The 25,366-nt window shown below is 42.8% G+C and overlaps 1 protein-coding gene across 2 annotated transcripts; it reads left to right on the forward strand.

Annotated features, from left to right (window-relative positions):
* The first annotated feature begins 364 nt into the window (after positions 1-364).
* On the forward strand, positions 365-19,730 carry ARHGAP11A (Rho GTPase activating protein 11A). 2 transcript variants are annotated; one of them, XM_069949458.1, is made up of 12 exons: positions 365-857; positions 6,709-6,779; positions 7,626-7,722; positions 8,220-8,476; positions 9,896-10,056; positions 10,535-10,678; positions 11,671-11,745; positions 12,234-12,404; positions 14,090-14,201; positions 14,303-14,411; positions 15,037-15,169; positions 16,892-19,730. In XM_069949458.1, exons 1-12 carry the CDS (start codon positions 726-728, stop codon positions 18,232-18,234), a joined length of 2,805 nt encoding a protein of 934 aa, XP_069805559.1. In that variant the 5' UTR covers positions 365-725; the 3' UTR covers positions 18,235-19,730. The 2 variants fall into 2 exon arrangements, with proteins under 2 accessions (XP_069805559.1, XP_069805561.1); XM_069949460.1 differs by lacking the exon at positions 11,671-11,745.
* The last annotated feature ends 5,636 nt before the right edge of the window (positions 19,731-25,366 follow it).

A 25,366-nucleotide genomic window follows, 5' to 3' on the forward strand; every position in this document is an offset into this window, starting at 1 on the left:
TGTTGCAAAAACTACAATTCCCATCATGCCTGGACAGCCCTTGTTTGCTTTGACTTCAATGCATTTTTTTTTTTAAAGAACAGTCGTTCTTGTCATAAAGACTGCTATTATTGGTTACAATGTCTGTAGGACGCCACAGCCCATGTCAGAGCTATAATAAATTATACTACCGTATAGCTGATATAGCTGTTTATATCCCTATTTCCATGTATTCTATCTCTATACATATAGGTGACTTCTATTCCCGGACACGTCACGTGTCCTCCCGCCGCCGGCCCTGCCTGCCTGACTGACAGAGGCTTCTGTTACCGTGTCACGTGACACCATGACGTTCAAACGCCGATTATTTTGCCTGATCAGGCGCGGCTCGGGGCAGCCCTGTTACTACGGCAACCAGCAGGGGGGGTCCTGAGATTTGAACTAGCGCTGACCAATCAAAACGTAGCAGGCGAGAGCGGGTAGAGAGGAAACCGAGCGGAGAGAGGGAGAAGGCAGAGAGGAGTGTGTGAGAGGGCAAAGCAAGTGAGATGGCTGCGGGAAGTGAAGCGGCGGGCGGAAGGTTACGTGGAGGTGCCGGGCTATAAGGAGAGTAGTGAGTGGGCTGTGTGCTGGGCACGGGGCATGAATAGGGCAGAAGGCGTTGGGTGGTCTATGTGCAAGTTATATGTGCGGTACAGGGTACTAGTGTGAACAGTTAGCTATAGTGCTGCTAGATAGTTGTAATAATGAAGCAGACGCCTGACTATCAGAGCCTGGCACGGCTGGCAGTTATCCAGCACCTCCGCTCCTATGGCATCAAGATAAAACACTGGAACAGCAAGGTGCGGGCAGAGCCTGGCAAGGGAGGCGGCCATAGTGTAAGTATGAGGAGCTGCGAAACGTGTCGTGTGCTGGTACATGGCTGTACGACGTGTGGGGGGTATCAGGGCTACTGAGTATAGCTATACATATATATATATATATATATATGGTCATCGCTGGCCACAGGCGGGGTATCAGGGCTACTGAGTATAGCTATATATATATATATATATATATATATATATATATATATGTGTATATATATGGTCATCGCTGGCCACAGACGGGGTATCAGGGCTACTGAGTATAGCTATATATATATATATATATATATATGTGTATATATATATGGTCATCGCTGGCCACAGACGGGGTATCAGGGCTACTGAGTATAGCTATATATATATATATATATATATATATATATATATATATATATATATGGTCATCGCTGGCCACAGGCGGGGTATTGGCGACCGAGTATAGCTATATATATATATATATATATATATATATATATATATATATATATATATATATATACAGCTATACTCGGTCGCCCTGATACCCAGTCTGTGGCCAGCGATGACATATATATATATGTCATCGCTGGCCACAGACTGGGTATCAGGGCGACCGAGTATAGCTGTGTATATATATATATATATATGTGTGTGTGTATGTATATGTAAATATATCAGGGCGACAGAGTATCTCTCTCTCTCTCTCTCTCTCTCTATATATCTATATATATATATATATATATATATATATATATTACTCTGTCGCCCTGATATATTTACACATATATATGTAGGTATACTCAGTTACCCTGATATAGAGCTCTATATCAGGGTGACTGAGTATAGCGCTATATGTATCAGGGTGACTGAGTAAAGCTATATATATCAGGGTGACCGAGTATAGCTATATATGTATAGATCACGGTAGGAAATCTTTGGCACTCCAGCTGTTGCAAAACTACAATTCCCATCATGCCTGAACATCCAAAGTTAAAGGAGACCTGTCACCCCCCGTGCCGGGGTGACAGGCTCCCGACCCCCCCGTTACAGCCCCCTATACTCACCTGATCCGGTCGGGTCACGGAGATATGAGCGCCCGGCGCACGGCGGAGTCTGATGCCCATAGAGAATGATGGAGCATCGGACTCCCCATTCATTCTCTATGAGCGTCAGACTCTCCTGTGAGCGCGCGCGTGCCGGGCTTCGGGCGCTCATATCTCCGTGACCCGACCGGACCAGGTGAGTATAGGGGGCTGTAACGGGGGGTCGGGAGCCTGTCACCCTGGCATGGGGGGGGTGACAGGGCCTCTTTAAACTTTGGCTGTCCAGGCATGATGGGAGTTGTAGTTTTGCAACAGGCCGGAGAGCCAAGGTTCCCTGCCCCTACTATAGATCATGTGCACTCGTTACGTTATAAGGCTATGTTCACACAAAGTATAAGACCGACCAGTCGCGGAACGGCCGGCACTGCAGTACTGGCCGGGTGATCTTTGCAGTCACAGAGTTCTGATGCAGACGCATCCGTGCACACCCGCATCAGAACTCCCCACAGCAAACTATGAAGCAAGCAGCCGGAGCCGCTCACCCCATAGTGTGCACCGACAGGGTTTTCTGCGGCCGCTATAGGTAACATATATTTTCGCCATAATCACGGCCTTTATACAATGGCTGTGGTTTTATCAATATATGCGTTAGGTGCAACCTTAACCCCCAAAAATCTGACTGATTCTATTTGCATTAGTTGTGGCCCTCCCTATACTATACAGTAGCAGGGAGGGGGCTTCTGCCTCTAGCAGGGGTCTCAGCATCTGGCTGTGTTTTTTCGAAATTCAAAGTCTGAAAAAAAAACCCCAAAACGTCTCATTCATCTCTGCTCTTGCATATGGATTGGTGATATATGCAGCCGATCTGAGCGCGGATGTGTTTTGGTTTTTATTGCATACACTAAAAAAACCTTATCCTCAGGCATATGGCGGTGTGAGGTCGCTGGAATGTATAGCATGTAGTCAGCGTGTAACACAGTGTTTACATCAGGCCTGGACCTGCAGGCTCACACATACACTAACCTATACAGATCTGCAGTATTACAGTGAGGACTCACGCCTCAGGTTTTTCCTTCTCTCCACAGACCGGGGTAGGAAACTTTGGCTCTCCAGCTGTTGAAAACTACAACTCCCATCATACCTGGACAGCCAGGCATGATGGGAGTTATAGTTTTGCAACAGCTGTTGAGCCAAGGCTTCCTACCTTCATGACCATGCATGAGTCTGTTTGGCTTCCTTAGTATTGCAGCCATGCAGCTCTGCTGGACTTTGTGTGTGTGTTTTGCACAGTCCTGTTTACCTTGTGTTGCGGTGATAATGAAGTTAGCAGAAACACCTCAGTATGTAAGCATAGGTGTATGAGGGGTGTAATTTAAAGTGTCACTGTTGTTAGTTTTTTTTTTTTTCCTTTTTGCAGAAATCAACAAGAAACTTTGTAATTGGGTTTATTAGCCGAAAAATGCATTTTTATCATGAAAAAGCAGTTTGAAGCTCTCCCCCCGTCTTCATTGTTCTCTATGGAGAGGAGAGGGGTGAAGGGAGATGAGGCACCAAAACAGGACAACAAAGAGTTAAGGCCCTAGTCCACCTATCTGAAGATCCCAGATCTGAAGATTTGAAGCCAAACCCAGGAATGGACTATAATCAGAGAACAGGTCATAAAGGAAAGACTGGTTTTATCCTCTTTTCAAATCCACTCCTGGGTTTGGCTTCAAATCTTTGGTAGATAATCTGTCGTCAGATCTGTTGGTGGAATAGGGCCTTTAATTTACAGCTACATTACTGGGCTATCTCCTCTGAAGTCAGCACTGACCTCTCTGACCTCTGAATAGCAGCTTTCACACAGGTCCCACTGTGTAAAGAGTCGAGATGTCCTTATAATGAGCAGTGAATGAGAGAGAGGAGGGGGAAGGGGGGACCTGGGGAAGTCTTTTTTTAATTGCAGATAATGGCATATTTGCCTAATAAACCCAATTACAAGGTTTCTTAAAATAGCCTGGAATATTGATTTCTGCAAAAAAAAAAAAAAAATACGACAATGACACTTACACTAACGACAGTGACACTTAACAATACAGCCTGCCGGTGAGCTGTACATATTCTAGTATATTATGTGTCTGGAGGGAAGATTTGGGTATAACTATCATGAGCGCCGCACACAGCCGGATGACTGCTCAACACCCAGCGTATTACTGCTAAATTAAAATGAAAACTCTGTCAGATCCAGCACAATAGCTAGAATAGGTGTGATGTCCGTAGGGATGTATGGCACGTATCCTGTTACAGGAAGCATCAGAGGAAGAGACAAAAGACAGGAACTCCTATGTTCTCTTCATTATGGATGAATATATTGCAGAATGTAAAGGGGATAGGTCTTCAGAAAGTGGTTTGTCTGTTGTATTCAGGTATCAGAAAAACAGATGGATGTGTACCGTTCATTTTAGTGGGTCAGATTTTCTCTCTATTCAACTAGAGGAGGAAAAAGTGGCACGCACAAATTCTGTTTTCAGAATTGAATTCTGTAATAACGGACGTCAACCAAAGGCTGTGCACTGTTTGCGTCAGTTTGTCACATTTACTTTAAAAATGTTATCCCGCACTCTAACTAGTGTTGAGTGAACTTTATGCAGCTGCGGGAAATCAAACGCTGAGGGTTCAGATAACATTGCTGAACCCGAACATTTTGACAGGTTCGAACAACACGGTCTATAACTAGAGATGAGCAAATTTACATTACAAACGAAGCGAGGCACTTCATTTGCCCAGCATTTGGCTTATACGCCGGCTGCCTTTCATCTCCGTGCCGCTCCCTGGCCCTCCACCCCAAGTGCCTGGGAAAAGCTGGATCCAGTCCTGTAAAGCTGGGAGAAGAAACTGGGACCAGCATGGAGATCAAAGGCGGCTGCGTATAATTTGACTGCCAAGCCGATATGCTTAGTTTATGTAAATTTGGTTATATCTATGTATACAGTCTTTATAGCCTATTGGAATATATGGATGTAATAGATAGATTTGTGACTTTTTGCAAGGTCTACAAATAGATTTTTTCTAAAACCATTGTGGATTGCCCAAAGCAGGAGGCACGCTCTTCCTATTAGTGGTGTAGCTACAACAAGTGCTGCCATTGATGGAGCACACTGCTGAATAGAACATATAATATAATGTCGTCTGGGGAAGTTATAGTTCATTTCCTCTTTCATGGAAGCTAAGAGCAGTCTCATGTTTCTTTCTCTTCAGGTAAAGATGTCTCTAGAGCTTCTACATTGTACAACGTCGATAGAAGGATGTGTGCCCATTCTTGTATGTACTTTGTAAATAACACAGGATACTTCGTTACTATACCAGATTGTATAGAGAGGTGTAACACATTGTCCTTTCTGTCTCTGCTGGTGTTTTCTCTATTAGTAAATGGTTGTGTATTGGGAACATCATGGCTGTGTACTGGGAGAGTCACCTTCTGTTTATACCTGGGAAATGGTTTACAGTGGAAGGAACAAAGGGCACCAATGGTGATCTGTTCTCAGATGCAGCTAATAACTTCCTAATCTGCAGTGGCTTTGGGCTCTGGCGTTATGTTCCTTTAGCTCGTTCATGTATATGGCTCAATAAGTTATGCAGGGATAGATGGCTTAGAGGAAGAGAAAGCTGCCTGGAGTGTGACAGTCAGATGATGCCCCTAAGCATGAGGTCAGTAGTCGCATCAGTGTCAGACTGAGGAGCTTATCTCACCTCAGTGTAGGAAGAGATCCTGTGACCAGCCAGCTGTAGTAATCTGCCTAGGGAAGAGAGGCCGAGCTGTAGTAATCTGCCTTGGGAAGAGAGGCCGAGTCTACTATCTCTGCTGAGGAACAGTGAGGCTGGTAATGGAGAGCACTCAGGTGACCTATGACATTTTTACCCAACCACTGCTCACAGTTTAGGCCATGCGGTTTACTAGGACCTAGGGAACGATATGCAGCCATAGTAGGTAATTTTGGTTACAAAAATGCTCTAGTTACGTTAAAGAAGCAGTTCACCAAAAAATATTATTGGCCCCCCGGTAGGCGCAGGCACGTATACTCAACGCAGCTGATCAGTGTCCCGCGGTACCGTTCAAATCCGGTGCGCGCTCACATCAGCTTCTGCTGTGACTACTCTTCTCTATCCTGTGATTATACGCCAGGTCTCACGCACTTCAATGCATTCTCTATGGATGCACGTGACTTCCGGCGTTCAATTACAAGGCAGAGCAGAGGAGTTACTGCAGAAGCTGAAGTGAGTGCACGCTGGATATGAACCGTGCCGCGGGACCGGAATTAAAGCCGGGCCGCAAGACACGTACCAGCACCTACCAGGGGGGCCAATAATAATTTTTGTGAACTGCTTCTTTAATGATGACATATGGACAGTCTAAAAATGGTTATTTATCATTCAGGTTGCCCAATCCCCGGTGTTTTGACTTTTTTGCCCACCTAGTTGTTTAGATATAGGGCTTTTACTATTGGATTGCCCGTTAATGAAGTGTTTATGAAGCCCCTAATAACACACCCCTAGCGTTCACCCCCCCCCCCCTTTCCCATTTTGCAAATGTCCATCCTGTCCATCTGACAATTTAGTTTACAGCCTTTTAATAGCCTTGTGGACAATAGATCATTTTGTCCTGAGATCCCTCCTATACCTTCCTTTGTGGCAGCTTGGATTTGAGAAATCTTGTACAATAACCATACTGTAGTCACTTTTTCTGCTTCTAACTACAGGTTTTCATTGCTGTTTGTTTTATCTATTTCTTGTTTTGGTATACATGCTTTTATTTAAACATTTTTTGTTAGTACAAGTAACTTTGTTTACCCTTTCTTATTTAGGGTAAGGTGTTTGGCGTGCCTCTTCATACCCTGCCACACGTGAATATTCCAGTGTATGGAAATATACCATCGTGAGTGAATTATTTACTGACATGTCAATAAGCAGGAATATTATTTGAGCTTCTTTTCAGTGATTGTATTTTATAATGTCATTTAAAGCCAATGGCGAAATTATGTGATCCTCAGATCTTACCTTCAGCATACTACTGCTAATAAATAGCACCGGTCTATTCAATGCGTTTAGATGCAACAGCATCAAATGGGTTATCAAAGCATAGAAAACATTGCCGCTTTATTCCTGAAACTGCTCCACTCTTATCCCCGGTTTCGGTTTGCAGTTTGGCTCCATTGAAGTGAATGGAGGTGAATTGTAATTCTACATAAAACCTGAGGGCAGGGGTTGTGCTATTTTTTGCATGAAAGTACAGTAGCTGTTTTTTTTTTCCTTCCAATCCTAAATATCCCATATTTCATTTCAAACCCTTAAAGGGAATGTGTCTTAAGAAAATGTCACAGTTTAATAGCATCAATACAAGAAAATAGCAGCTCCCTGTGAAATGACCTTTTCAGAGGTCACAGAATGTGCTCAATGTTGTTTCACATTGATCTCAAGGGCACAGTCTGTCTATTGTTGTCTATGTCCATGATTCTTGTAGTAAAGCATGTCACTAAACGCTGTTAAAAGCCCAGGCAATATGGCAGCCCCCACAACAAAAGTCAGAAAATAGAAACCGATTAGAATAAAAGAACTTTAGAATCTGACTCTAATCGGTAAAAGAACATTTAGGTGACATATAACTGTGTAACAAATGGTGGTTTTTGATATTATTCACTTGAATAAAACGTTCTGAATTCAAATTAAATGAGTAGACCTATTTCTGTGTGAATCATTCAAACATTGTCCTTATGTCTGACAGGTTTCTCGTTGTTGTTTGCAAGTACCTGGAGGATCATGTACACACTGAAGGACTTTTTAGGAAGTCTGGGTCTGTTGTGAGGCAGAAACACTTAAAGGTAGGCCCAGTTTCACACAATGAATATTTAGGCTTATGGTATTGTCATTCACTTCTTATTTCTGTCCTTGCATGGATTTGCTGCCTATAAAGGAGAATTCCGGCCATTTTGAAAAATCTCACAGGCAGGGGAGAACACAACAATCAGTCATTGCTTACCTTCCCCGTGCCCACGCTGCGTGACAGGCTTTGGGACTAAGGGGACTCGAGAAAATGCTCATCCGGGCTCATGGATTGCGTGCTCAGCCAATCTATGACTGCAGTGGTGTCGTAGTGACGTCAGCTTTGCAGTAGGTCCCGGAGTGTTGATCCAGTGTTGTAGAGGCACAGAGAGGGGTGAGTTTGGATAATTTGTTCACATGGCCGGACTTCTCCTTTAAGTTGTTGAAGAATGAAAGGAACACTAGTACTAAAAGGGGTAAGATACCCTCAATGGCACTATATTAAAAGAACATAAAATTTGAACAGGTAACAATAAAACATCTCTGCTTTCTGTAGTCAAAACTGGAAAAGGGAGAGGATGGTCTGTCAGAAGCTCCTCCTTATGATGTCGCTAGCATCCTCAAGCAGTTCTTCAGGGAATTACCGGATCCTATACTGCCTGCAGATCTTCAGGACGCTTTGTCCAAGGCCCAGAATTTGGGAAGTGTTGAGGAGAGGACTTCTGCAACCATGCTCATCTCCTGCCTAATGTCTGACCAGACAGTATCCATCTTGCGATACTTCTTCAACTTTCTGCATGCTGTGTCCAGAAGGTGAGTGTTTTGTTGTTGATAAAAGGGAAGGAAGATTTCGCCATATTTCTTATTACCCCTGTAGAAGGGTTTACTTTAAAAAGCAGTTTGCTGCTCTGGATCCAACATAACTAACTATGCTTTACTCTCCTACTGTCTAGCATTGACCTCTGTTCTGGCTTTTGTTACCTTGATGATGCTCTCGCTATGCTGGTGATGGCCTGATCCTACTGGAGCCAGTCACTGAGGCTACAGTGGGATTGGAACATCATCAGTAGAGGTGAGACCATGCATTAGTGTGGCAAGTATCGTATTTTTCGGTGTATAGTTGCCCCATACTGTGTGTGGGGTTGGGGCTAAAAAATGGCGGCATCCCCACCCTATGGGGCTACCATTATAGAAAACACAGGCTGCGTTCACACGTAGCAAAACCAGCGGAATTCTGCAGCGGAATGCCGTTAGCCTCCCTCTCATAATGGGAGTCTATGGGAGGTGCGGGCTGCTGCTCTCCCCGCGCTGAAGAATGAACATGTTCATTCTTCAGCGTGGAGAGACGCTGTAAGAAAAGCAGCGCGCGCCTCCCATAGACTCCCATTATGAGAGGGATGCTAAAGGCATTCCACGGCGGACAATTCCGCTAGTTTTGCTACGTGTGAACGAGGCCTTAACTCACCTGGGGCCCATTCCTGGCCTCCGTGCGTCTCCTGGCCCGTTCCCGGCTCAGGCAGTGTGACGTACACTAACAGCCGGGAGAGCTTCGGGAGAATGACTGAGACTCTGGAAGTAACCGAAACCTCTGTCATTCTCCCAAAGCTCTCCCGACAGCCAAGCGTCTCCGATGAGACGCCCGGCTGTTCGGGAGAGCTTTGGGGGTCCCCAGCAAAGGGAGTGTACGTCACACTGCCTGGGCCAGGAGACACGCGGACGCCGGGAACAGGCCCCAGGTGGATTAACTTTTGTTTGTTTTTTAATTTAGCTGCAGTGAACCCCTGCCTGAGGGGGTCAGGGCTGCGGTCAGGCAGGGGTTAACATTTTCCAACGTATAATGCGAACCCCTGACAATCTTCTTAAAAGTCAGGGGTCGTCTTTTACAACGGAAAATATGGTAACTAAAAATGGGAGTAAACAGAGCCAGCACTGGACAGGGAGAGGAGAGTATATCATAGTTACTGTGTTTTTATTTTCGTTCTTTCTTGCTATTGCTAAATTAAAATATGTTTTATGGGGCGGGAATCTCTTTTGAGGTCTTTTTCGTGTTCAAATGGGAGTAAACAGAGCCAGCACTGGACAGGGAGAGGAGAGTATATTATAGTTACTGTGTTTTTATTTTCGTTCTTTCTTGCTATTACTAAATTAAAATATGTTTTATGGGGCGGGAATCTCTTTTGAGGTCTTTTTCGTGTTCAAGGACAAATAACTGTATTTACCATCTCCCTGCAGATATCAAGAAAATAGAATGGACAGCAATAACCTGGCAGTGATATTTGCTCCTAATCTCCTACATTCGGATGACAGCGAGAAGATCTCTCCCAGCACAGAGAAGAAGTTACGTATTCAAGCAGCGATTGTAAAAACACTTATAGACCATCCTGCAGATATCGGTAAGATGCTAAACTAAAAGTGTTTAGCAATTTAATAATAATTCCTTTATTTACACAGCACCAATTGATTCTGCAGCACTTCACATAGATTTGTCAGTTTTGGTCCCTGTCCACATTAGGGCTTGCCTATCTGTATGTTTTTTGTGGGGAAGGAAACCCTTGCAAACACTGGAAGATCATACAAACTTCTTGCAGATGTTGCCCTTAGTTGGTTTCTATCAGCAGTGTTTTGCTAACTTTTCTTTACTTCCTCAGCTGTCTCCACCTCAGCCATGCTGCCATTCACTGACATTTGTGCTGAATAATTCTTACTGTCTTAGTGAACCTGAGACCATCCAGCATGCCTTCTACATAATGGGTGCAGAGTAACTTGCTGCATTGGACAGGTCCCCTCTTGAATAGTCTTGTGCAGAATTGGTATACTCTTAAGTTACTGTGCTTTTTTTTTTATATTTCATTTTTTTTTTTTTTTTTGCAGGATGTGTTCCTGAGTTTCTACTTGAAAAGATCCCAGGCATGCTGGGAGTGGATGTGGGAGCTGACACTCCTGGACCCGAGGCATCTGAAGAAGATGTAGAGTCTCCTGGAGAGAGGAAAAGAAGAAGGCGGAGAAGTGTTGGAGGTAATCTTTGCTGAATAATATTATATGCCGTGGAAAATTACAAGATCAAATATGACACCAGTAATTCAGCTAATAAAAGTATTGCAAATAATAAATCAACGGGAAGAGACATACCACACAAACTTCAACCAACAAAAATAAGCAACAAAGAAGATGCCACTGATTTGTTTAATCTGCCATGCAATGAAAAACTAAACAAAAATTGTCTGTAAATTGTGTTTTTTCACATAGCAGGCATTTGTGGGTGAAAACAGAAAAAAAAAATTTCAATCACTTATATGGCCTACTACAGTGAAACAGTGACCTTGCATACCCCTGCTGCACTACTAGGTTAAACCTGCTTTTTGTATCAAATATAGATGAATGGAGCATTCTTATTAAAAGTGCCACTGTTGTATTTATTTATTTGTTTGCAGAAATCAATAATACAGACGATTTTATGAAACTTTGTAATTGGGTTTATTATGCCAATATGCTATTATCTGCATTAAAAAAAGACTTTGCCCCGGTCCCCCCCCCCCCTCCTCTTCTCATCCACTGCTCATTATCAGGAAATCTTGACTCTTTTACATCAGTCGGGCCCTGTCTGTTCTAGGGGAGGGAGGGGGGCGGAGATTAGTTGCCAGCAGAGAACAAAGGATTCAGAGGTCAGTGCTGACTTCAGAGGAGATAGCCTAGTGATGTAATTTCTAACTCTTTGTTGTCCTGTTTTGGTGCCGCATCTCCCTCAACCCCTCCCCTCTCTATAAAAAAAACCATGAAGACGGGGAGAGCTTCAAACTGCTTTTTTATGATAAAAATTCCTTTTTTCGTCTAATAAACCCAATTACAAAATTTGTTAAAATCGCCTGTACTAAATTTCTGCAAAAAAATTAGACAGTGACACTTCAAAGTTTTCTATGATGCTACTTGTCGTTCCTAATGGGAGTGAACACTTTCTGTGCAGCACTCGCTTTTATGAAAGAATACTTAGTATATATCTTGCATTTCAGATTTTGTTAGTGGAGCATTGAATAAACTTAAAACTAATAGAACACCTTCCTCTACTCCTCAGACAGACAGGACTGGTAGGTAACTGGTAGTAACCAATACTTCGTAGGATGCTGGCTGCTTGACTTTTGTAACTCGCTATAGAAAATAAAGGGTTTCAGATACATCTCCTAATCCATAGAATATATTATCGTTACAACCTCTCAGTACAGTCATGCATGTTTTGCTGGACTTTCTTAGCCTGCTGCATGTACATGAAGTTTATTCAGCGTTCATGGATATAAACACAAATTTATGCACCTTTCAATGTATATGAAACCTTTTTTGGGTTTGTTTGTTTGCACTATAAAAAGAAAATGTGCCTGAATGCCTGATATTAGAATAAGTGCATTCTGCCTATGGCTTGAGCTCCTTGCATAGAAAATGCTTTCATTCCTTCTCTAACCACTTCTTGAATGACCCAGATTGAGGCCGGCTTCTAACATACTGTATGACTAATGTCTAATAATTTCTAATGTGCAGATTTCTATGTCACATGTTTGACTCTGTAATTTCTTTCTTCCAGTGCTGAGTTCCATGGTAACTCCGTTAATTCTTACACCAAGTGCAAAAAGAAAGCTGCCTTTAGACTCTGCACAGGGATTTTCTACTAAAAAGAGGAAATCCATTAAACAGAATCTGACTTTTGATCTGCTGCCAAGCAGTCTCCTTGGTGGAGGCTCAACACCAGCTTCAGGTAAATATGGTATTTTTTCCTATTAAAGGGGTTGTCGGAGGAAATGGCCAGGCAGAGAGAGAGGCGCAGGTAGAGGGTAAAAGTTTGCCTGCCTGCCCGCCCTGATTCCCTGCCAGAACCCTTACGATGGTGCCCAGCCCATGCAGCTCACCACTTCCTGGTGACGTCACAGGATATGGGATAACTAGATGATCATGGGTAGCCTATAGCCTATGTGTTTACCTTTAGGGTGCGATGCTGTGTTCAGTTATTTAACTGAAATCTGCTGCAGAAAATCAGCTGCAGATCCTGTAGGTGTGAACGCACCATAAAACAAATAAGAGCAGATAAATTCATCACAGATTTTGTGTTCTGTATAGCGGGGGGTGGGGGGGGGGGAAGAGGGTTACACACCAGCTTAGATAGTGTTAAGAATCCTTTGAGGGCAACTCACATAGGCTGTAGAGAGGGAGAAAAGCAGATGTAGAGAAGTTTGCAGGGGAGAATCAAGTGTGTTGTGTGCATGGTTAGAGAGGGCACAATTTAGTTTTACTTTTCCTATTAACACAGTGTAATATTAAGGGGGTTGTGCCATCCCCCCTTTTCAGCTCAGTCCCGCCGCGTCCTGTTCTTTCTTTTGGGCTGAGCATGGGGGGAACAGGATGGGAACCAGCGGTGCCAAGCTGAATACGCTCGAAACTGCTGTATGTTTTTCTGACATTAAATATGCCTCCAGGGACAATCCAAGCCCTGGAAACGTGGGATGTCATGATCCTATGCAACTGCTTTCAACATGACAGCAGGAGAAAGGGACCAAACTTAAAAAAAAAAAAAGCAATTTTGCTAGTGAAGTGCCTTTGCAGAATTGCTTTCTTTTGCATTTCCCATCATCTTACACATGTTTAGGTGATGAGACTGCCCCTTTAGGAACTAAATCCCACTGCATTTCAAAATTCTGTAGCTACAAGAGCAAGGCCGGCTGCAATGGGCACTGGCATACCATCACTGCCTCCGCTAGCACCTTGTTAACATATAGCTGGTGCCCAGCTGAGCCCTGCCACACTGTTTCAGAAGTGCTGGATTAGAGGATGTGCTATAATACTTAGAAAATAATTCTGATGCTATATCGGGCAACTGATCGCTTTCTCATGTCTGAGGCCCACTGAAAATAAAAGCTGTGACCTGGTCGATTGTTATGGTCAGCCGTGGACAACTTTACCATTGACAGTTTTACTTTTTTCTTCCTGTAACTCAAACAACCACAAAGAGGGGATCCATAAAGGGATCACAAAAAAAATGCAGAACAATCACAGATAAATATTGTTATAATCTTTATTTAAATAATCCATATTTAATAAAATTCATTAACATGAAGGGTGTGAAACAGAACCATACAATGAAAAAAATCAGTGAGGGGACATATAAATGTACTTCATAGGATCTTATATTGCACATGCATACAGAATGCTCATGAAAAGTATCTAGCTGTTGAAATACAGGCAACCTCCACTAGATGGCAGGCAAATTGCCTTTTAAAGAAAGGTTATAACAATATTTATCTGTGATGGTCCTGCATTTTTTTTTTTTTTTTTAAATCCCTTTATGGATCTCCTATTTTTTGTTGTTTGAGTTACAGCTATTGGTGTGTTTAGGACTATTTACTTTGGGCATCTTTTTATTTTTGTATTTTTTTTCTTCTTGTGTAGCTGCAGCTGAGGGAAGTCCTTGTTTTTCCTTTGAAGCCCCAGAATCCTCTTTTTCACCATCGGTTAGCAATCTAAGGCGCAGCAAAAGGCGAGAAAACCGAAAAGTACAGAGGTAAATCTTGCTGTATAGCTGTGTTGTCACTTAACATATTCCAGGCTTACCAGACACTAATTTTTGTAACTATTTTATGTTCTTACAAATGTTTTTACCAGAGTGGAATCGGGGAAAACAGGCTGCTTCTCTCCTAAAATAAGTCGGACGGAGATGGTCCGCCGGTCACTTCGTCTGAGATTCAGTTTAGGGAAGAGTAGCAAGGATGTGGTAAGTCTGCATGAAAACATTCTACTCATACTGTACCCCACCTCTAATCTTTTATAGTGTAGCCAGTGTTATTTATGAAATATTTCCATGGTAGACATTTATGGTCTATCCGCCTAAGCTAAGGACAACCACCTCTCAATTCATTCTGTTTGGATATGATGGCCTTTGGTGTTCTCATCAGCCGAGGAACAGGGGAATCTTCAATAAATGTCAAGTTGTGTTTTGTGCGCTTGAATGGTACACAGCAAATTTCCTATTAGATATGCATATGCAAAAGTCAGTGCTCCATGCATAAATTCAAATATTAAGTATTCCTTAAAACAGCCTCCATTTGGGCATACAGGGATTCCAACAGGTAAAGAAAAGAAAAATGTCCAGGGTGGGAAAAATTGGTCTTTTTGACTCAATGTGTTAGATTACTTCTAGTATTAAACGTGCACAATTGCTACAGGTTTAAGTTATCAATATATGGGGTAGGCAGTATAGAGATTAAAACTGATGTTTTGTCTAACTTGTTTACTATAGATTTACTTTTATGTGTATTATTATATCTTGCCGAATGTGTCCTCATTTAACAGGACAGGTTTCTAACCTTTGCTATTTTTTTTTTGTTAAATCCTTTCAGAGCACTGGGTTTCCCTCCAGTGTGCGCTCTCAAAACATTGGCTGGAGACTTGCAAACTCACTAGAGTTTAATATTTCTTCAAGCAAGACCGATGTTGCTTCTTCACCAGCTGTCAGTCCATTTGTAAGTACAGGTAAGAGATGGGCTCTCAGCTGAGCTTCAGTGTTAGGTGAAGAGAAATGATTTGGAGTACTGTGAAGTTTGGATACATGCTATTTGGTAAAAGGAAGGAATTGTAATTTTGGGTTTGGATATAAAAAGATATAATCTGGTTGTAAATTAACCGACTCTTCCCTAAACAGATATTTCTGTAACATTATCCTTTATTAGGTCAAACCAGTAATTACAAGAGGCACTTGGGTGCTTCAGTTCCTATTCCTTAGTTTAGCTGAATTAGTTGAGATGGGATTATCCCTTCAAATATTTTTGCAAATTACAATAATTTAGTAAACTTGTCTCCTTCTCCTGAGGTCTATTGTTGTCATAATCGCATCTATGAATGTAAGGACGAGTAAAACGTTGCCGCGCCGGCTAATTAAGCCTCTTAAGTGCAGCTGTCAAACCTGACAGCTGCACTTAGATGCTTAGATAAACACATCCCTGGTGTCTAGTGGGTCGGATCTCCCCCCCCCCCCCCCCCCCCCCCGCGGGGAGATCCGTTCTTCTGGCCGGGCCGGCACTCAGCGTGCCGCTGATCCCGGCTCGGCAATAGATTGCTGTGGCCTGCAGCAGGCCATAGCAATCTTTGACCGATCTGATCGATCTTTGCTGTGTATATACACAGCATTGATCTCTGAGAGATCAGTGCTGTCTATATACAAGTCCCCCAGGGGAACTTCTAGTTATAAAAACAAAACTTTTTTTATTAATAAAAAATCCCCTCACCTATTAAAAGTCCAAATCACCCCCCTTTTCCCATTTTATAAATAAATAAACAAACATATTTAGTATCGCCGTGTGCGTAATTGCCCGAACTATTAATTTATTACATTCCTGATCTCGCACGGTAAACGGCGTAAGCGCAAAAAAATTCCAAAGTGCAAAATTGCGCATTTTTGGTCGCATCAAATCCAGAAAAAATTTAATAAGCGATCAAAAAGTTGTATATGCGCAATCAAGGTACCGATAGAAAGAACACATCATGGCGCAAAAACTGACACCTGACACAGTCCCATAGACCAAAGGATAAAAGCGCTATAAGCATAGGAAGAGCGATTTTTAGGAACATATATTTGTTAACAATGGTTTGAATTTTTTACAAGCCATCAGATAATATAAAAGCTATACATGTTACATATCGTTGTAATCGTAACTACTTGAGGAACATGCATAACAAGTCAGTTTTACCATAGGCGAACGGCGTAAATGCAAAACTCCCCGAAATCAAAACAAATTCCTTTTTTTTTTTTTTTTTTTTTTTTAATTTGACAGCGCAAATGATTTTTTTCCAGTTTCGCAGCATATGTTATGAAAAAATAATGCCTGTCATTGCAAAGTACAATTGGTTTCGCTAAAAATAAGGGCTCATGTGGGTCTCTATGTTAAAAAGACCATAGCGCTTGCATTTTTTCACCTAAAGTGGAAAAAGCAAAAGTGCAAAAACGAAAATTGGCTTTGACCTTAAGGGGTTAAAAATAAAAAATAATAAAAAAATTTAGAACAGCACAATTAACAGTGTTTATCCAATGGCCATATAGTCTACATGACGTTGCAACTCCTTTGTTCTCAAAGTACACAAAGGGTGTTCTTGTTGTTTTGCCCAACCCGCTGTTTAACAATTTTAATTTATGAAAGCAAGTAAGCTTGTATGGATGTCTTCCACTACAGTTAATGGTGTTTTTCTGACTCTTCACAGGCCCCAAAAATATAAGTAAATCAGAAGAAAACTTATTGACCCCTAAAAAATCTGATGAGACTAACCATCGTCTGTCTTGGACTGGTCCGCTTCATATTAGAGAGTTGTGTGACAAGGAGACTCCTATAAGTGGATACCTCTATGCTGGAAACTGCTATTCTGAGCCTGTTCTTGTGACTGGGAAGCCCCCCGTCATGCCCAAACAGCAGATAAGCCTTACAGCAAGCTCTGAAGAACATGAGAATTCCTCCCTCTGCGAGGAAGGAGAGAGTCAGGTACAGAGCACTGTACAGAGAATCACAAAGGCTTTTTCAGAATCTGGGAGCGATCTTCATATGGTGGTTGAGGGTTCAAAGCCTGCAGAAGTAGAAGAGAGTCCCGAATGTATCTGTGATCCTCATGTGGAGTCTTCAGCTGAGGATTTAAGCTTGGACAAGGCGCACGTTGATGTCAAAGGGGAGTTGCGTAAAGAAGAGAATAGCCTTGTTGAAAAGGAACCAAGTGCAGAAGACAGCGGCTCTGAGAGCGCTGCTCAAGATTCAGAAGTTGTATTAAAGATTGTGGAGGAAAGTGACTGCATCGCTGATAATGTATTTGCACAAGAGAAAGAGGAAAGCTTCATGGAGGAACCTAGTGACTTGAGTAAGCCAGTCTGTCCAGCTTCTGATGATGCCCATGACACACTGGCAGTATCAGAGTTAATATTGCAAAAGGTTGTGTCCACCCCAGCTGTTTTTCAGGGTTCTCAAAATCCTCTTCCTAAGCCTCACCGTAGAACCAGCAGAGTGTCGGACCATATACACCACTTCAATAAACTCTGCCTAAATGATCATGGGGTCATCCCGAAACTAAAGTCCCCCATCAAATTGGAGCGTACACCTGTTCGCCAGTCTGTCCGCCGCATAAATTCCATGGCGGAGCTAAAAAGACAGGGGAGCATCAGTCAGCAGAAAGAAAACACTGCTGCCTCCCCAATGGTCAAAGCGGTTAGCTGCGATGGATCATTGTCATCTGATATGCCTTTAACCAGGGGGAAAAGGCGCGAATCCTCTGTGGATTGTTCATCAATTTATTCTTTTCGAGGGAACTTTAGGATTCCCAAGCAGCCTGTACCGAATACACCTAGCTCTCTCAATCGCCCTGCAAACCCACAAAAAACTGTATTGGAGGATCTGACCAATCAGCATATATCCCTGTCCTCCTGCAAGAAATCTACTGCAACGCCCAATAATAATGCAAAGCGCATCCTATCTGGTAGAGAGCATAGTCGCTACAGGGGGTCACCAAAGAACCCAATAGCAAAAGTTACTTTCCTGCCAGCTACCAAGCCTTTAGACTTGTAAGGCCGGCTTCTTGCTTTGTTTACATGCATGGTAACATGCAAGCCAATCGTACCAGAACTATATTTTTTACATTTCTGTCAGAGGCACCTTGCACGCTTGATATGATGCTGACTGGAACGGTTTCGGAACTGATGTCTCCTGTATTATTCAGGAGTCGGTTATTGACTCGCTATTCTATTTTGGTCATGAACAACATTGACGCAATTGAAGACAGATTAGAACCTATGACCTGAATTTTGTTTCCACGCTGCCGAGCTGGAAGCTTAATCCTTTCCTCGTAGGTTTTGTGTGTAACTGGACCATCTGTCAGCTTGAGAACATTGGAAAAAAAAAAAAAGAATGAGAAAAACTTGACTTTTTGCTCTTGTCCTTATCAATTTTTGTTATTCTGTATACACGGGTAACATAGCTTAAATTCAATTTTTTGGGGAGAGTTAGCTTCTCAGTATTGAACTGAATCTTTAGTTTATTCAGTATATAGCTAATGTGATGTTTTGTTTTATTCTTTTAATGGTTCGATTTCAGGTTTTGATTTTATTTTTTTTTTAGTCATATTTTAATTGCTGGATAGAAAACATCGCACCAAATCGTCTTACATTGGATCTCTGGTGTGTCTCATCCGTTGAGCCGTACCCAGAGGGGTTTACGTATGTTGAGTTTTAATTATAAGTTGAAAGCTATTTAAAATGAGCAGGTGTAAAGTGAATGAATGCTGGGTAACGCAGGTAATAGGAAAATTGTATCGTCACTTATTTATTACTGAAAATAATTTCCCTTTCCCCGGAGAGCAGCTTTAACGGTAGGGATCTAGAGGTCTAAAATGTATGTAATAAACATTTCCAAACCCATGTCATTGACCATCCAGAGTACCTAGCTCATAGTGCCATTTAAAATGTTTTCGTTTAAGTACTTGGTGCGTCAATAGTTTGTAGATAGTTGGTGCATGATGGTCACAGAGTATTGCATATTATTAAATCAACTAGGTTTCATCACGGTTTTGGAGAGCACAGACAATAACACCTAGAAGTTACAAATTAGTCTTACATGATGAGTTTCCATATTTCCAAAGGTTTTATTTTTCTCTCTGTGCCTTTTTCTCTGTAAACTTCCAAAACACGCGATAAAAACTCTTGTTTGGTATCTCCTCAAATAATTCTGGAATGTCTTTAAGGGCTAATCCCCTGGCTAAAGGTGAACTCTGGGCGTAATGTTTTTAAAATCAAGGTTGTGGAATCATAACGCCCAAGGGATACTTACCCATCCCTGTGTTCCTGCAGCACCACTGCTCACAGGCCACTGGCTGGCCCGACCTTGTGACTCAACGACTGTTTGCAGTCACTGACTGGCTTAGCAGGGTCATGACGCACAGGAGAACAAGGGACTGGCTGAGTGTGACCAGTGACGCTGTAGGGGCGCAGGGATAGGTAAGTTACCCTGCTATTATCTTCTGAATGATTCTAGGAACTTCTTGAATGGATTGAGGGATTATCCCTCAGATTTAAAGGACAACTCCGGCGAAATTTTTTTTGGCTTATTTAACACACATTACAAAGTTATATAACTTTGTAATGTGGTTAAATACCCGGTCTGGCCCCCTTCCCCCACTTTCCGACCCCCGACTCCCCACCCCGGAAGTTAAAGAATATATACATTACCTATTACGGTCGTCACGGTCCTCTTCTCTGGTGTTGGGTGATGTCAGAGCTGGGGGCGGTCCGGGTCTTCTTCCTCCTCGGCGTCTTCATTGAGAGTGAATGGGAGAGAAAAGGCTGCTGGTGCACTTGCGCACCAGTAGCCTTTTCATTGGCTGGAGCGCATCACATGGCTTCCAGCTTGCTCAGCCCTGATTGGCTGAGCTTGCTGGAAGCCATGTGATGCGCTCCAGCCAATGAAAAGGCTGCCGGTGCGCAAGCGCGCTGGCAGCCTTTTCTCTCTCATGGACCCGGAAGCAAGAGACATCGCTGGATGGCAGAGGCAGGTGACAGTGAGGCGGACGGCGGGCGAATGGAGTGGCGATCGTCACCGGAGGGATGGTGAGTATGGTGTCTGTGTGTGTCTGTGTTTTTTTTTTTTGGGGGGGGGGGGTGTCCCCGCCGGAGTTGTCCTTTTAAGGAGATCATCTGGCATAATGTGAAAATCACAGAAGGCATTTAACGAGTGGACCTATTATCAAGTATATTTTCCCAGAAGACGTTTGTGGGCAAAAATGTTGCCTCTGTCACCTTGTAAAACAGAATGGATAATGGGTGCTGCAACTTCTTCGTAAACTTGATGTGTGGTTTCATGGGAAAGGCACACACTGTCAAAATTTAAACCTTGTTCCAGTAACCTGTTATAGGGGGTTATTTTTAGTTTTCCATAATAGATTCACTTGTACTGGGTGAAGAAGTGGCCAGACCCTAATGAGACAGCTTCTTCCTTTGACATGAGTTTAGGGCCTAACCCGGCCATAGCTGTTGTAGACTATGTGTAATATATTTTAATGTTTTGTTGTATGTGACTTTTTTTTTTTTTTCTTCATTGATCTAGCACAAGCTTATTCCTCAGGTTGTGACTTATTAGATCGCAGGAACTGTGTTCATGTGCTTTGTACAAGGCAAAGCTAACAATTCTGTTTAATAGACTGTACAGTAGTGGAATCCTCAGTCTTTAAGAGGACTCATGGCCTCTTCTGACCTGTTTTAGTGAATGCATGTATTGTTAATGAAATAACGATTTTGGAACATGTTTTCTTACAGCTGTGTGATGTCCGTTCCACAGTTACTTCAAATCAATGACTGAATAGCCATATGTTACCAGTTGAGGGCCCTATCCACACACTCTTTCTTACTACCAGGGCAGTGGAGTAGGAGCTGGCTTTGGTTGAAGTCCAAAAAATTTACTGACTTTATTTTAAAAAAAAATATTTCAATTCCGTATGAATTCTACACTTTCTCAAATACATTGGTTAGAAAGGGTGAAGCATTTCCTCCCTATGGATGGGTTCACACTGAGGAATTCTCGCGGATTCCGCTGCAAAATGCGCACGGAATTCTGCCCGTAAAGAATGAACATTGTGAATGTACATTGGCTTTAATGGGCTTTCCGCTTATCTGTTCACACAGCGAAATATCCGCGCTGAAAATTCCACCGCGGATCCACTTTCCACCTGGAAAATTGACATGTCAATTCTTTGGCCGGATTCCGCTAGAGGTCAATGGGGCTTTAATTCTGCTTCAATTCCGCTCAAATTCTGTTCCTATTCTGCCAGAGCTGAATAGGCGAGGAATTTCAAGCAGAAAACTTTCTGCTTGAATTCCTCAGTGTGAACCCACTCTTTATCAGTAATAAAGCAATGGCCCTATTAGATGGGGATGGCCAGGGAAAAGTCAGAGATCACTATTTGGCAGCTTGTTTCTGAGCTGTAAGAGTCCAGTATGGTATGAAGATATCCTGTGTAACATAGAGAAGAAGCAATAAGTAGTGTAGCAGTCACAGGTAAACTCTGGCCTCAGCGCTATTTTCTCTCTGGGAGGAGATGAGGAAAATTTGGTTCACCTGAAATTTTCTTTTCCTATAGTCCAAAGGCAGCACACAGTTTGGTTAAATGATATCTGGGTCTTATTGGACAGCAGTAAAGGGGGATGCTGTGCTGCCCTCGGACGTCAGGAAAGGAAAATTTCAGGTGAGACAATTTTTCCTTTGTAAACATTCTCAGTCAGCACACAATGGGACTTGGAAAGCAGCACTACCCATCCCCCAAGGCCGAACCTTGTGCAGAATTGATGTCGAGCCTGTAGTGCTTGACAAAGGTTAAGGGAGTCGACCACGTAGCGGCCTTGTGTTTTTTTCGTCTAGAGGTACATTACTCCTTTCTGCCCATGAGGCCTCTGTAGCACGAGTTGTATGTGAAGAGGAAAGGAAAGACCTTCCATTTTATACGTTTCTGCGATGACTGAACCTATCCTGAAAATTGTACAGATAAAGCTTCATCCTTGGGAATAATTTTGACTCTTAAAGTGCCATGTTGTATTTTTTCTTTGCAGAAATCAATAGTCCAGGCGATTTTAAGAAACTTTGTAATTGGGTTTATTAGGCAAATATGCTATTATCTGCATTCAAAAAGCCTTTCCCCAGCCCCCCCCCCATTCCTCTCTCTCCATCACTGCTCATTATCTTATACATCAGTCGAGCCCTGTGGTACCTATGGAGAGGGGAGGGGGGAGAAGAAAGATTAGTCGCCAGCAAAGAACAAAGGATTACACAGCAGGACCTGTGTGAAAGCCTGTATTCAGAGGTCATTGCTGACTTCAGATGAGAGAGCCTGGTGATGTAGCTGTTAATTAACTCTTTGTTGTCCTGTTTTGGTGCCTCATCTCCCCCTCCCCTCTCCATAAAAGAACCATGAAGACAGGGGGAGAGCTTCAAACTGCTTTTTCATAATAAAAAATCATTTTTCAGCTAATAAACCCAATTACAATGTTTCTTAATCACCTGTACTATTGGTTTCTGCAAAAAACATCAGTCCTGCTCTTCTGACATCAAGAAGGTGTAAGATACATGAGGACTCCTAATCCTCGTGCCTTTATTTCTTGATGTCGAAGGATGCCGACATGTCTGTCTGGACTCCGATGTTCTAACCTTGTAAGAGATGTTGAAAGTGGAAGAGAGCAAACGTGATATCTTGTTTACCGACTTCACAGCCGTGACTACTACTGTCCAGTCAAAACTGACAGCGTAAGGACACACATAGTAACGATAACGGAGAAGTAGCACATCACAGAGCTGTAAGAAAAGAAGTTCCAAAATAGTTGTTTATTGGGCAATACAAGTATTTACCATAACAGGTGGGTAAGGAGCAGCCATGGTCATCTATAACTGTTATTTGTGATAAAATGTCACAATATGGTCAGCTGTAACTGAGACTGATGACAAAATAAACTATATGCAGAGGATGGTTTGTTTTCTTTATTGCAGTAGACACAGGCGCCAATGACTAGATCTGGGTAAATCAGGTAGGGACAAACATAGGGTACTATTACATGGAACGATCCGGCCAATTATCATTCCCTGTAATAAACACAACGATCAGCCGATGACAGTGATCAGTGAATTGTCGGGCGCCGACCACGCATTGTGCAATAGCGCTGCGCGGCTGACGATTTAAAAACTGCATACATTACCTAACCGTGTTATTACATGGCCCATGGGGGCCCAATAATAACTGTAAATGAGCGCCGATCTGCTAGATCGACGCTCGTTTACTGGGCCCATTAAACAGCCCGATAATCGTTTAACAAGGACTGCATGGACATTGTTACCAATGTCCTTACAGCCCTTGCTTAAACTGCATACATTACCTATTCATGGTCCAGGGCTGCTCCTGCGCTCTGCTTCTCCCTGGGTCCCACACAATGCAGCTTTAGAGCGGCCTGTCTTAGCTGACAGGCTGCTCAGCCAATCACTGGCCGGGACCGCCGTGGTCAGTGATTGGCTGAGCGGGCTGTCAGCTAAGACAGGTCGCTCTGAAGCTGCAGCGCTCGGGACCTGGGGAGAAGCAGAGCGCAGGAGCAGCCCTGGACCATGAATAGGTAATGCATGCAGTTTAAGCAAGGACATCGGTAACAATGTCCCTGCCCTCGCTAAACGATTATGGAGCCGTGTAATAGGCCCAGTAAATGAGTGCCGATCTAGCAGTACCCTTCATCACGTTTGGAGCCAGCTCTAAGTTCGGGTCCACAAGGCTGTTGAGAATGCCACAAGGTTTGTTTTACGGGTTATGCATCAGCAATAGTCTGAATATTGTGCCCCATGGCATCTGCAGTCCAACCCTCCTCCAATGGTAAAACTGCCATTGCCATTTTTTCGCTCTGGTGTGTTAAGACAATGCCAAGGAGCAAAGACACCTCCAAGGATCTTAGAGAAGCGATTGTTTCAGTCTGGGAAGGATTATATGTAGTGTTGAGCGAATCTGTCAAAAGGTTTGGGTTCAGCAACGTTACCCGAACGCGTTTGATTCCCTGCGGCTGCAAAAGTTGGATGCTACCAGGAAACATGGATTCAGCCATAGGGAATCAAACGCTGAGGGTTTGGATAATGTATCCGAACATTTTGACAGGGTTGCTCAACACTAGTTATATGATCATTTGCAAACAATTTAAAGTTCATTACAGCAGTGGTAGGGAACCATGACTCTCCAGCTGTTGCCCGAACAGCCAAAGCATGATGGGTGTTGTAGTTTTGCAACAGCTGGAGGGCCAAGGTTCCCCATCCCTGACCCTACAGTGTGAGATTATTCACAAGTGAGAAACATTCAAGACCACTAGCAGTTGCAAAATTCCCAAGACGTACATGTTAGACTCTACAGTCCTCAGCATGCCTATTTATTTATTTTGTAAAATAAGAAAAAGACTGGAAAAGTATTGGTCAATTTGCCTAAAACTAAAGGTGTCTGCTTTTTCCAGTAACAACTAATCAAAGTTTAGATTTCACTATATCAGGTATGGAAGTGGAGCTGTGATTGGTTGCTATAAGCAAAATCAGTGATAAATTGCTCAATTGATTCTTTAACTATTTTGAAGCAATGATTTGGTTTTTATGCCGATCAGCATGTAGACAAGAGATAAATCGTTTGAAAAGATCGTTTTTATGATTTTGCTTAAAGGAGAAGTTTGGTGAAATTTTTTATTAAGTATTGTATTGCCCCCCCAAAAAAGTTATACACTTATTACGGGAAATGCTTATAAAGTGCTTTTTTCCCTGCACTTACTACTGCATCAAGGCTTTAATTCCTGGATAACATGGTGATGTCACTTCCTGGATAACATGGTGATGTCACTTTCTAGATAAAATGGTGATGTCACTTCCTGGATAACATGGTGATGTCACGACCCGACTCCCAGAGCTGTGCGGGCTGTGGCTGCTGGAGAGGATGATGACAGAGGGATGCTCAGTGTCCCTCCAGTTCCTGTGTCCCTCAGTGTCCTCCTACCATCATCCTCTCCAGCAGCTCTGGGAGTCGGGTCGTTACATCACCATTTTATCCAGAAAATGACATCACCATGTTATCCAGGAAGTGACATCACCAAGTTATCCAGGAAGTGACATCACCATTTTATCCAGAAGTGAAGCCTTGATGCAGTAGTAAGTGCAG

Source organism: Dendropsophus ebraccatus, chromosome 13, assembly GCF_027789765.1.
Source record: "Dendropsophus ebraccatus isolate aDenEbr1 chromosome 13, aDenEbr1.pat, whole genome shotgun sequence".
NCBI lineage: Eukaryota > Metazoa > Chordata > Amphibia > Anura > Hylidae > Dendropsophus > Dendropsophus ebraccatus.

What these genes read in the sequence shown, in the direction of transcription:
- ARHGAP11A (XM_069949458.1), top strand. Translation starts at nt 726, where the DNA reads ATGAAGCAGACGCCTGACTATCAGAGCCTGGCACGGCTGGCAGTTATC. An exon ending in GGAAGAGTAGCAAGGATGTG is followed by an intron (nt 14,412 to 15,036) that starts GTAAGTCTGCAT and finishes AAATCCTTTCAG; the next exon opens with AGCACTGGGTTTCCCTCCAG. An exon ending in CAGTCCATTTGTAAGTACAG is followed by an intron (nt 15,170 to 16,891) that starts GTAAGAGATGGG and finishes GACTCTTCACAG; the next exon opens with GCCCCAAAAATATAAGTAAA.